The sequence below is a fragment of the Apteryx rowi genome, unplaced genomic scaffold (genome assembly GCF_003343035.1).
Source record: "Apteryx rowi isolate R43461 unplaced genomic scaffold, aptRow1 scaffold_82, whole genome shotgun sequence".
In the NCBI taxonomy this organism is placed as follows: Eukaryota; Metazoa; Chordata; class Aves; order Apterygiformes; family Apterygidae; genus Apteryx; species Apteryx rowi.
In genome coordinates, this window is record NW_020451116.1 from 2,229,633 (window position 1) to 2,242,313 (window position 12,681).

The window sequence follows — 12,681 nt, forward strand, 5'->3', positions numbered from 1 at the left end:
TTTGCTTCTGGAAAGCAGTGACACCAACCAACAGGTTATGCACAACTGAAAGTTTAGGAATGCTTTTTGGGGAACAGTGATGCAGAGCAATCTGAGAACAGTTAGTAGCTTTATTCCTGTTCTAGAATCTGATTTTTTTTGGAAGAGAAATTCTTACTATTTTCAAATAATGYATCTGGAATCTGAATTCCAAGGCTAAGATTTGAAAAGTAAAAGAACTGTTACAACTGTTTTTTTAATGGACTTGGAATATAAATTATAGTTCATGTCGTTTTTAAAATACATTTAACCCACTCAAACGATCCCACTTGGTGTGTTTCCCGAACTGGGTGGTTAAAAAATACTCAAATTCGCACCGTTGTTACAGATTTGTAGACAAGAGCTGCACAGCGAGATCGTAACCCAGTCAGAGGGTTGACTTTTTGCTACACAGCTCGTCACAAATTTAAATTATCTGAAGAGGTTCCTCGAACACGCACCGATTTTACTCTGCGCGTCGGGAACGGGGCGGCGGGGAGCCGGTTACCGCCATGCCCCGGCGGGGCAGGCAGGGCGCGGCAGGGCGTTACTGGTCGCGCGGGCACTGCGCGCGCCGTGGCGCAGCGGTGTGGTGGTGTGGTGTTGTGGCGGCGTGTGCGCGCTGTGGCGCTGTGCTCTGGTGCGGCGCTGTGCGCTTGGGGGCACTCGCTTGGTGCCGGGGCAGCGCGGCGCCGGCCGCAGACGGCTCCTGGGTGGAGCCAGGGCTGCCCGGCCGCGGCCAGCCTGCGGCTCAGGGCGCTGCTAGCGGCTCGGCTTTAGGGCCCGCGGGGGGGGTTTATCGGGGCCGCCCGGAGGCCGCCGCGGTATTTAGGGGGCGGCGGGGGGCAGCGGCGGTTGAGGCAGCGGCCGCGCGGAGGGGGGGAAGAGTGGGCCATGGAACGGCGCGCGCCGTCTCCCAGGGTGCCGCGGGCCCGCGTCCCGTCATGCCTCGCGGGCCGCTCCGTCCCCTCTGACCCGGGCCCGTCGCTCCCCCATCCGGGCTCTCGGCGCCACACGGGGAAGATGGCGGCGGCGGCGGCGCTCCCTGCCGAGTGGATAAAGAACTGGGAGAAAGCGGGCAAGAGCGAGTTGTGAGTGCGGGGTCTCGACGGAGGAGGGTGGGGGTGGGCGCTGGAGGCCGCCGGCCTGCGGGAGAGAAGGAGGGAGGGCTAGGGCCTCGCCGGCCGCGGGAGGCTGGAGGGGGCGAGGAGGTGGGAGCGGGCGGGGAGGACGCAGCTCGGGGCTGTGCCCTCCTCGTCGGGCAGTAGGGGTGAAACCCTGGTCGGGTGGAGGGCCTGAGCCGCCTTCCCGGGCTGCTCAGCCGCCTTTGTCGCTTGCCAACGACCTCCGCYGAAACTCGCCCCCGTCCTCGCCTGCTAGGCCTAGTTCTTCTGGCTCCCGGGCCCGAGCGCCCCCTTCCTGCTTCTGGGTCGGGCTTATCGGGTGCCGGGCGCCTTCTCCTCAGCTGGGCCCCCGGAGGTAAGATGGAGCCTGTCGCTTCCTTGCCTAACTGGCACCTCGAAGTTGACCTTTTTGGCTGAAGCCTCAACCCCTGTCCYTGCTTCCTCTCCTCTGAGGTTTTTAGCGCTGTCTCCTTTGATCTAGGCTAAGTAGGATCAGCTAGTCCTTCCCATTTATCCTGCAGCGCAACCTTTGTGCTCTAAAGGGTCTCCTCACAGCTTCCTAAATCTATCCAGGTATGGTAGGGACTTTCCCTATCAGGCAGGGTCTTTAACATTTCTGTCTTGAGCAATCTCTAACCTGGCAGGTTCACTGAATGTACTGTCTGTTACACTTCAGGAGTGCCTCCCTTCAGGCATTTATTTACCAGTTTCTCAAATTTACATTGATGTATTAGCTTGCATGTGGGTGCCCAGTTTACTATCCATATTTTTGAAAAAAGTCCTTATTTTAATTTTCCTTTCATCTCTGCTCATTACTATAACTAAAAAAAAAACAACTTTGAAGTATAGACAGTTGGAAGTCATTTTATGTGAAAGACTTTTTTAATAGTTTCTCTCATTATTTCCTTTTGTTCATATTTTTAAAAGGTGTACAGCTGTGGTAATCTTCTCTATGCATGAAAGAAGAGGTAGAGAATAGGAAACAGGCTCCCTGTACAAAAAGAAAAAAACAAAAACAAATTCTACTAAGACCCTCCACTTTGTAGTGAAAAGCCCCCCCCCCCTTTTTTTTGCCATGTTGTTGTTCTCCTTGAATTATGCTAAAACAATGATCATGTTAGCACATCAGGTTAACATGTTTTGGTATGTATTGTGAATGATAAAAGGCCAAGGAAAAGATGTACTGTAATTGCATTTCTGACATTAAGTAGTATTCCGGAGCCCCCAAACAAAGATGAGGTTCACATTGTCTTTTTTTTTTTTAAATCACCTTCTGCTTAAGATTGTGTGGTGATAGCTGAATTTGTATCAGCTGAGCAATGTTTGTGATAAGCACTGAGGCCTTTTTATTGAACTTAATTATTTAGAAACTTCTGTATGAATAACAGAATAAAATGTACAAATGAGTACTAATTGATACCTTTTGAAAATGCATAGGTAGCTATAATAAAACATTGCCTTTTTACATTTTATATATAATATTGCATTCAGGTAGATGAATTTGCTGTTTTATTTTTTCTGTTATGGTACTTAAGTCATTTTTGCCCAAAGAAGTCAAATATGATTACAACTTCTGTAACTTGCATGCTTGCTGAGATTTTATGAAATTTGCATGAGGAGAGAAATTTCACAGTTGATCATGTRATGGTTGCTGCATTGTTTGAGTTCACAAAATCTTGCTGTGAGAAGGGCAAGATAGCTTATTTTTTACCATGATAAAGCCTTTCATGATTCTTCCCTCCTCCAAAGGCAGTATTTCTTAAATTTGACTGAGAGGGGAATTCTAGTTTGCTGTGGGGCCAGTAAAACAAAATGATAAGCTAAGTTCCTACATGTGTGGCACTTCCAGTTGATTTGGAATACTGCTTAAATGCAGTTCTATACATGATTTTAAAAGTGTTTTTTTAAGGAACTTTAAAGAAAATGTGATTGTGTCTAGATTACAATCGCTGTTTTTTGCAGTGATAGCTTTATACATATGTAAAAAATTCAAATATTTTCTAAAAGGAAAAGACTGCCATCTCTAGCAAGTACCTAGGAGACTTTTTATGAAATGAAAATGTGTTTTCTTTGTGAGTCTTCATTGAGTAACGTAATTCTGTTTTACTGGGGAAAAATAAAAGTTGGGAAGTTTTGGAAAGAGAAAACCTATTATATTTTCTTTCCAAAATGAAAAACACCAAGTATTCTTTCTTTAAACATTAGTAACAGTAAAAAAGGAAAAATGCAATATTGCATATTTTTTCTTGAATTAYTTATCTACAAATCTCCCCAAAATATAAATTAGGTATTCTGCAAAAGACTTGGTGGGAGGAGAAGGGTATAAAAGGAAGAAACTGACAATTCTAGCAAATACAGGTTTTGCCAAAAAATTTAAAAATCCATTTTCTTTATGGAGGCCTGGTCTATTAAAGCCAATGCACAAAGTCAAGCTACGTTCACTCTTGTATGGATATCTGTTTTTAAAAGTGGTGGACTTAGTCACAGACAAATACCAAGCTTTTCGTCTGTAATCTTTGATTTTTTTTCAATAAACTTATTTTAAGTAGAAAGAAAAGATTAGGTCATATGGGAGAATACCTATTTGCTGGTATATAAAATGGCTTATGGGATCTGACCAGATCAGCCCAAGATAGTATTTTGACAGAGATAGCTACCGAAATAAGACATAATTTTATGTATTGGGGAATGTGAAAATTGCTGTATTGAGAGAAGGTAGTGTCTTTATTAACATTTCAGCTTCCACTGTGTTTACTAATGAGTGCTTAAGACAATCTTTGTTTTTATTATATAATTTTGTGTAGTAAGATGATGATCAGCCTATGCCCTAAAACATATAGGATTTGTAATATTACTGTAGTCTCTAGGAGTTGCTATTCTTTTTTTTAAGCTTGCTTGTTTGATAAAGAAAACAAGAGTGGTGTTTTAAAGAAATCCAGTAATGAAGTCACCTTTAAAACAATGATTTTTTCCTCTATTTTTGAAATATTATGAAAAATATCAACTTTAGTTTTGCTTGTGTGATCACTTTGTCAGCATAAGACCTTACTGTCCACAAACTGGAAGATAACAGCACTCAGGATATGTACAAAAACCTTATGTGAGTTAGTAAGGCAGCATAATAGAACCTAAGCAGTAGTGACCACTTACTTCCTAGAAGTTTCTTTTAGAACCCTTATTCATAACTGTACACATGTTGAATTAGCTCTGCTACTGATATGTAATAATATCTAATGCATATATAAAAATGCACATTATGTGCTAGATTCAACTGTTCAAAGTTATTTACCAAAGCCAGATGTTGGTCAGGATGTGGTCATCTTATATGTCTCTTTCTTATTTTCTTCAGATTCATCTCTGAGACACTTAAATTATATATATTTGTTTTTCTACCGTCAAATACTGTGCAGAGATTGTGTTGGAATCTGTATGCAGCTGCTTAGTATGCTGATCAGTCTGGACTCCTTGTAGTACCATCTGCATCTATATACTCTTTTGTTTGTACTTAATTGTAAGTTCCTCTAGCAAGGAACTTGTTCTTCGTATAGTGCGTGCCACACTAAGATGCTGGTCTGTGACTATGGCCCATAAATACTTGGTAATACTCATATAATGATAAAAACTGACTACAGTGATGCCTTTACTTGTTTTGTGATAGACTGAACATATCAAGGACCCTTCAAGGGAAAAGTATGGCTTTAATAATTTACTTGACTGGCAGTTTATGTAATATGTTAAGCTTGAAGATAAATTGAAGGAGCTTAGCATTCTGTGAATGTGAAATTTTGATACTCAATCTTCCAAATGCTTTGGACATGTTTGTTACTTCACTTGCACAAGGAATGCTATAGTACTAAGTAGCAGATAAAGAACTGGGAGTCAGGAAAACGTAGTTGTCAGGAAAACAGGATTTAGTTGTAGTTGTGCCATCCTGACTGTAAAATGCAATTGCTTGTGCTTTATCTCAACAAAAGACCTACCCACATGAGTTAAACTATGCATATACTTAAATATTTGCAGGCACATGTACYTTGTAGTAATTACTGCTGTATACTATGTGTGGGAGTATAGTTGAGAATATAGGGCATTGCATATGAATTGGGAGGCTTGGGTTCAGTTTCTGGCTCTGCCATGCAAACTTGTTTTACAGCCATTCAGCAGTACTTCAAAATCTGTCTTTGTTTAAACAAAGCTATCTCATCTTAGTCCAAAACTAATTTCACTTTAAAAACCTTGGTTTTCAGAATTGATTCTGATTTTTTTWAAATTTATTTTTACCTTCTAGGTTATCTTTTTAATTTCATTTCAAATTTATTACATATTTACATTGAAATGAAGGTACATAGGCTATAGTAGGACAGGAGAGTTACTTATCCATCCTAAACTTGCACAAATGAAATACAAACATTAAGTTCTCTTGAAACATTTATTACTCTAACCTTGTATCTGTTGAATTGAAAAGTGGGCCTAATAAATTTTCATTTTCCTAGGCATTGTTTAAGTGGAAGAGTGTTGTGGTGACTTTTCCTTATTAATCATGCTAATACTGACACTTTTATTCTGGTGAAAGAGCAACTATTTTGTTTTAATTTAAGATGTACTCAGTTGAGACTAGAAGAATTAATCTCATGCCTTGTTGGTATTGGAAAGGAGTGCTTCTGCCTTGTCTTCATTCCTCATGGCTCCCTTTAATCTGATGCTTATCTGATCTTTTGGTAAGCTGATCCAACTTGCAAAGTTGGCAAAAAATTTGCTTTTTGATAAGTTTTATGCCAGGTTTGTCAGGTTATTAACTGACACAAGGGCTAGAACTGTGTAGCTAGGAAGGGAGGGAAGGAAGAGATGAACTATCAGTAAAATTGCCCCTTTGTGCAGCAACAAGCTATTAAATCAGCTCAGCTGTACTGCCTGACAGCACCTTMAGGAAAGGTCATTGTGTTTTGGAGAAAGAGCATCTGTATGGAAGAACAAGAGCACAATTATATTAATTTAGATCCAAGCAGTACCAGCACCACCTTTTCTTACTAGCAGAACTTCCCATGTAGACCTCCACTCAATGAAAATAAGTACTTATTTTTTCARTTTTAATAATTTAAGAGGTTTTAATGATAAATATAAAGCAGATTGTCTTACAAATTGATCTTCACTGTGGTTTCTTGATAAGGTACAAATCTGTTTGATCAACATAAAGTAATGTGAAGTTGATTTTTACTGTTTTGGTATTGTTGAAATGGGGATTAGAAGAAGCTAAAACTCTCATTTTGTATTAGATACACTTAAGTGATCTCTTCAGTCCAAGTAGCCGGTGTAGTTGCTGGTGTAGCCTGTTTGATGACATTACCTCGTGACATAGAGGTCAAATCACGCATCTCAGTAGATACTTTTGTAGGATTGCCACTTTGCTGCTATTTGTATGCAGAGCTTAGAAATGAATGCATATAGGGTAACTTCTTTATGGAGGGATAGTACTTAAAACKTAAGAAAATCTGCCTTAGACCACATTGATACATTCTTTGGGCACAGCTGAACAAGTCTATTGCTTGAGGGAGGTGAGGAAAAAGAGAACCAGTATATTCACCATTAGTGAAAAATAAGTCACCCATTCCTCTATTTTGACATGTCTGTTCTCATTATGTCAAAATATATTGCATTCTGTTCAATAGTATTAAGAACATCTTGGATATACCATCACTTTTTGTTACACTTGTATATTTCTGCTGATTGCATTATATCTGTATGTTAAATTACCCATATTCCAGTTGTCTTTAAAGGGTGTGTGTATATATACCTTGTAGTTGCTAAATATAATCCTTTACTGGAACAGCTGTTTGGCCCTGGTAGAGAGGTAATAATCTGTATAGGATGCAAATAAAATGAGTAACTGATTGCTGTAGAATCCTTTTTTATGCTTTATTTTTTGTGGTAAGCATCTGTAATAATTATACATGCACTCTGTTTAAGAGAATGCTGTTAAATTTCTTATGAGGAAAAATTGTAGCCTTATGTTACATAGGGATGCTGTGCAGCTCTGATACTACCTTCAGTGTCTACAGATCATATTTCATCCAAAAATTTTTTTATACATGAAACAGTTTTGACTGAAAATTTGCAAGGGTGGCGGAAGTTCTTGGGATATATGTTGGTGGCTATAATAGTATAGGTATCTGTCAACCTTTCTTGAATACTGTTGCTTTTAAATATGAAAAAACACTTTTAAAGCCTCACCTGTACAAAAGGAGAAGGAGGAGGGAATCCCTGTAGCTTAAAAACATATCCCTTTAGAAAACTTCAATCTAGTGTATTTAAAATATTTTTTTTCTTATGGCTAATTTGGTTGAAGGAGGCCTCAGAAGTGACTGTAGGACATCAACATGACAGGTCTTCCCAGCCTATAGTGAGTTCTGTTAGTGATTAGAGTATGTACTTACCAGTAAACTTCTGTCTTTTCTGTGCATCAGGAAATCATGTACATGGTTGAATGTTAAATCTATAGGCCAGTYTGAGAATGGTCAGAAGTCATAGATATAGACAAGCGTTTGCTTATTGGTTAACAGTAGGTTAATGCTAGCACTTCCATGCCTCCTTTTATATCCTTATATTGCCTTGTTTCGCTCTTCTCTGTGTTTAAACAAGAGCAATGTGAGGAAGCATAATTTTTGGAAGTATAAGGGCCCTATTCCAATATATTATAAACTGGAAGTCCTGAATTTCTTTGCTGTGTAACCTCTCTGAATTAATGTTTACTCTATGAAAACTAAAATGTAGACAGGCATTTAAACTGCCAAAGTATAAAGTTATTTTAGTCAGGAAAAAAAACGCCAAAACAGAGGTGTGTGTATACTAATATAGGACTGCTTTTATGCTTTTTATTGTTTTTTATTAAAATTGTATACATGCAATTTCTTCTATTACAGTTTGCAACTATGCCGCACTCTCAGTGAAAACAAAAGCCATGATAATATGGGTTTCAGAGGTAAGATTGTTTTTGTGTTTTTATCAAAGAAACATAGCATAGAAACAGTCGATTATAGTGTTTATGCAAGTATTTGCTTGGATTGTTCATATGCAGTGACAGTGGGTCTTAATGGAGAATACTATAAATAGCAAGGCAGTAAAGCCATCCACAGCTAGGTTTGTCTTCAGATGTCCAGTTGAGAGAGATTCTCGGACAACAATAAACAGTGGTGGGGTACTCCATTATCTGCTCTGTGCTGTAGAAAATGCAGTTCTACTTTGAAGTCAACATACGAGAAGGCTCATGGAAGACTACTACTTTGAAGAGTCAGATTCTAAAAGCAAGTTACATGTAGAAAACATTGATGTATGCAAGTGTAATTATCTACTACAGAAAGTAATTTTTTTAAATGGTATTTAAGTTACAATTTCTTCTTCATTAGTGAAATGTATTGCTGCCTTTAAGTTTTTGAAATTCTTATTTTAAGAAATCTTCTAAGTTTAAAGGAAAAATAAAATTTAACTTGCTTTGCAGAATCCATTAGAAAACAAGTTTCCATACTGTTAAGACAGCAAAACAGCTACACTATTCAGGTGGTGTCTTGGTTCTTGCTAAAGTAGTCATAATGGGAAACTATAGTAGTAGAGAAGATAACTTATATTGAAATGATTTAGTTTATAAGTAATATTATTGAAGAGGAAGTGTTTATTGTTCAACAAAGCAAAACTTGCTCTTCCCGAAGCTTAAGAATGGTCGCCAGATGTTCTCTATTCTAGACCGAGGATGACCAATTCTTATATGCTGTTTTCTTTTTCTTGGCCTTGCTACAAAGATCTAACAGATCCTGTGGGAATGACTGTATATTCAGTGGTCTCCCTTTAAGGAATTAATAAAGGATAGAAGTGATTGAGGTCATTCAGGTAATGGAAAAGCCCTGAAAATATGGATGATCTGGTGCAAAGTACAGAGACATTGACTGGTAAGAATTTGAGTTCATGTGACCTGGATTCTATTCTGTAAGACTACACTGGCACTTGCACAGTGCTGCCTTGCCCTTTAGTTCCAGAAAGACATTTTGTTGAAGCAGAGTATACCACAAGTTTATGAAGGCAGGTCAGGTCGGCAGTGCACTTGCGTAACAAACTCTCCATAATATGGAGACCACTCTTGCGGAGACCTGTATGAGGCTATACTTATGGCTGGTTTGGTTTTATCATAAATTATTAAATTGGGTACGGCCTAGARCTGTGCTTTTGAATGGTCCTTCGAAGTAGTGTGGGTATGATTTACATAGAATGGATGCCTGAACCAATTGTGCTAGATCCAAGCCTTGAGGAATTAGCGTACTTTGTGAAAAGCAGAATGCTAGTTAACCTATCAAAATTTTAAATTGCCTGCTTTTAATGCAGCTATGATGGTCTGTGATCACCAAGTTACTGTACTTGGGTTAAGTCATTAAGATCTGTAGCTTTTATACCCACTTAGGATATTGTTTAAGCAGACTACATGCTAGAAATGCAAGTTGAAAGCATGGAGTTTTCTTGTTTTTCATATACTCGGAAGTATAATGACATTGCAGGGTACTACTTAACAAATCTTTACAAGTTTACCATGGCCATTTTTGCAACCTCTGTGTTTAACGTTCCAAGATTTTTCTCAAATGCAGTACTTCTGTTCCATGAAGCAGTGAAGATTTTGTATACAAGCTTTTGTAAGACAGCATTCTTCAGTTATGGAAGACTTTCCTCAAGAAATCCTTCTTGGGCCCTTTTTTCCTCAGTTAATCTTACTTTCTCCTAGAGAAATGGGCTTTAAAAGCAAATCTGTTATGGGATATGATTAAGGAAAAGTACTGTAATATGATGTTTATATAGTTAATGTGAATTACAAATTAAAAGTATGGGTTTTGTTTTTATTTTTATTTAACTGACAATTGGGACTCAAGTTCTTATGCTCAGGGCTCTTGGAGTTTTTCATTGAATTTTGCTGTTCCATAAAATCTCTCGGGACAGTGGGTCATCTTTTATAATGTCTTAAGACATCATACCAGCAGAGAGCAGTTCAAATTTAATTTGGCAGTAGCAATAAAAATTATCCCCCACATTGTGAGGAGAAGCATATCATCTTTACTTGTGGAGTGTCTGAAGTCTACAACATTATTGCAGACATTGCTTTAAAAGTTAAATGAAGAATTACCTAATATGTTCCTTAACCATCTATCTTCTTCCAACAGATATCCAGCAGGCTTTGTATGAGCTTGCATATCACGTTGTCAGAGGAAACCTAAAACATGATCAAGCTTCTAATGTTCTTGGTGATGTTATAGTAAGTATATATTTTGAGTAATTGCATACTTATTAATTTTTTAGTCTGTTGTAAAAGTCTGAATAAAAATCAAACAGGACAATAGTTGACAGATTTGGCTTTTCATATCTAACAAGATATTGTTAATGTCAAGTCTTTTCTTCACTTGCATGCAGTTGAAATATGTAAGCTGTCAAGGTTTCTATCTCCTTGCCACTTCTTGGGGAGGAAGAAATATATGTTAATTTTACCATAAATTACAAATTAAGTAATTTTTTGTGGGTATAGGGAGACTGAAGTTTTTCATACGTGCTGAAATAGATTTCACTTACTACTGCAGTGTGAATGCAATGCCACCTACTGGTTTTTCTAATTACATCTGTTTCTTACAATGTAACTGTGTTTGTCTACCATTTTACTACTGAAATGCAAGTCTTGTGATGACTTTTAAAATAATGCATTAGATTGATTAGAAAAAGTGCTTAATCAAAGCATTTTAAGAAAAAAGTAAGGAAAAGAATATTTTTCCTCTAAACTTTTAAGATTCCCAAAATGCTGAGTGTGTTTAAAAAAAAAATTGTTTAAACTGATTTTTTTTTTTTTTTCCTTTCAGGAAAAAGTAACTTTTTAAAATGATTTCTTGTTCTTTTCAGTTCTTAGGTTACTATCTTAACATCTATAGAACATTAAGTAGAAAAACAGGTATTGCAGAAATCTATTCTGGGATAACTCTTTTTAGGTTTTCAAACTTCTTCATTGGGCTTGAGAGAAACCAAGGCTGAAGTACACCTTGCTCTTGGGATAGTATCTGATAATGTTTGATCTTGAGTTCTTGTAGGAAATTTTAATTTGATTGGTGTGTGAGAAAGTGTAATTTACTATACAGGCTGATGCTGCTCGGAAGTTCCGTTGTGCTAGAGAAAATATGCTCCAGTTTGCTACTGTGTGGGTTTTTTGTATATAGTTGTTTCACTTTAACATTTCTATTCCTATAGAAGAAGGAATCAGTAATCCAAGTGATGACTTGAAAATGATTCTTGAATTGAAATCTTTCTTAACTTTGCCATTTGAATGTGTAGCAAAATAAACTTTGAYGTTTATTGGTTTAGACTGAGGATTGCTGGAAGTAGAGGAACTGGATGAGTCCTCCTTGCCTTTTTTTTTTTCTTTTTCTGGGCTTAGTTTTGGAAAATTTTGTATTTTTTTCTTTTAATTCTACTAGAGGATTGTTGCTGTGTTGTCAAATTATGTTTAAAGATCAATTGCTTCCTTGGATTTCAGAGCTGTCAACAAAACATTGTGTTGCATTATGTTTGGAATATTTAGTCAACTTATTTTGTAATGGTTAAGATTCCTGTGGTTCCTTTCATTGAAAATGGCAATATATTTTAGTTAAAAAGATCAATTCAAAAATAGCATTTAATTAGTTGAAGTATTGCAGTTAATTGTTTTAGACTGACTCTCTGAAATTTCATATGTAAAACTCCGGCAATTGACACCTAATATTTGCACAACTACATGAGTATTTACATGCATAACTTTTTCCCTTGACTTGTAAAATTACTCATTCTTTTCTCCAGCGGAAAATTTATGTTAACAATACCTGTACTCCTAAAGTCTGCAATAGTAAGCTGTCAAGAAATCTGGTATCTGCTTCATATAAAGAAAATTATTTAAAGGCAGTTTAATTCTGAACAGCCTGAGTTAGGACTGAGTGATTTAATTGGGAAGAAACTGGATAAAACTGTTCGGAGGGAATTGGAGGAGAAGAAAATAGAAGCTTTAGCTTTCCAGTGCTTTATCAAAATTAGAAGTATTTTCAATTTCCTTGTTGATGCAGGTAGTAGTCTCTTACAGTTTTATATGTTATTGTAAGCAGAGAAGAGATCATATTGATACTGCAACGCTTTGACTGTAAATAGTGTACTAAGACAGCTGGAAATCATATGCTAGGGTTAAGCATCTTTACTGTAATTCTTTAAGATTTTTCTAAAGCTAAGACCAAATGATATTAATGGAAAGAAACTCCCTTGTCCAATTGAAGCTCACCCTTACAGGCATCATATAGAGAACAATAATTGAACCACTGTATACAATAGCAGATAATCAAGGATTCCAGAAGAGAACTGCAACTTGTTTACTGTCCAGTTATAAACAAGTGTGCATTAAATCAGATCTATATTACTTTTTCAAATAGTGTTGTGACATGGCTGATCCATCTAACTGTTGGAAATGTTTCAGGCAGACAGATTGCAATTTTTCTGAAGCTGATATTCTATT

The 12,681-nt window shown here is 37.5% G+C and overlaps 1 protein-coding gene across 8 annotated transcripts in view; it reads left to right on the forward strand.

Annotated features, from left to right (window-relative positions):
• The first annotated feature begins 943 nt into the window (after positions 1–943).
• The window catches only part of THOC2 (THO complex 2), a 64,800-nt gene continuing 53,062 nt past the window's right edge, over positions 944–12,681 (forward strand). For 2 of the 8 annotated variants that reach the window (XR_003257443.1, XM_026089497.1), the window contains exons 1-3: positions 944–1,109; positions 8,057–8,115; positions 10,331–10,422. Coding sequence is in view for 5 of the 8 variants with exons in the window: in XM_026089497.1 (XP_025945282.1) it covers positions 1,042–1,109; positions 8,057–8,115; positions 10,331–10,422 (219 nt within the window). In the remaining 3 variants the exon portion in view is untranslated. Of the gene's footprint in view, positions 1,110–8,056; positions 8,116–8,929; positions 9,077–10,330; positions 10,423–12,681 lie in introns of those variants that run through there. The other 6 variants (XM_026089493.1, XM_026089496.1, XR_003257442.1 and 3 more) reach the window with 5 other exon arrangements.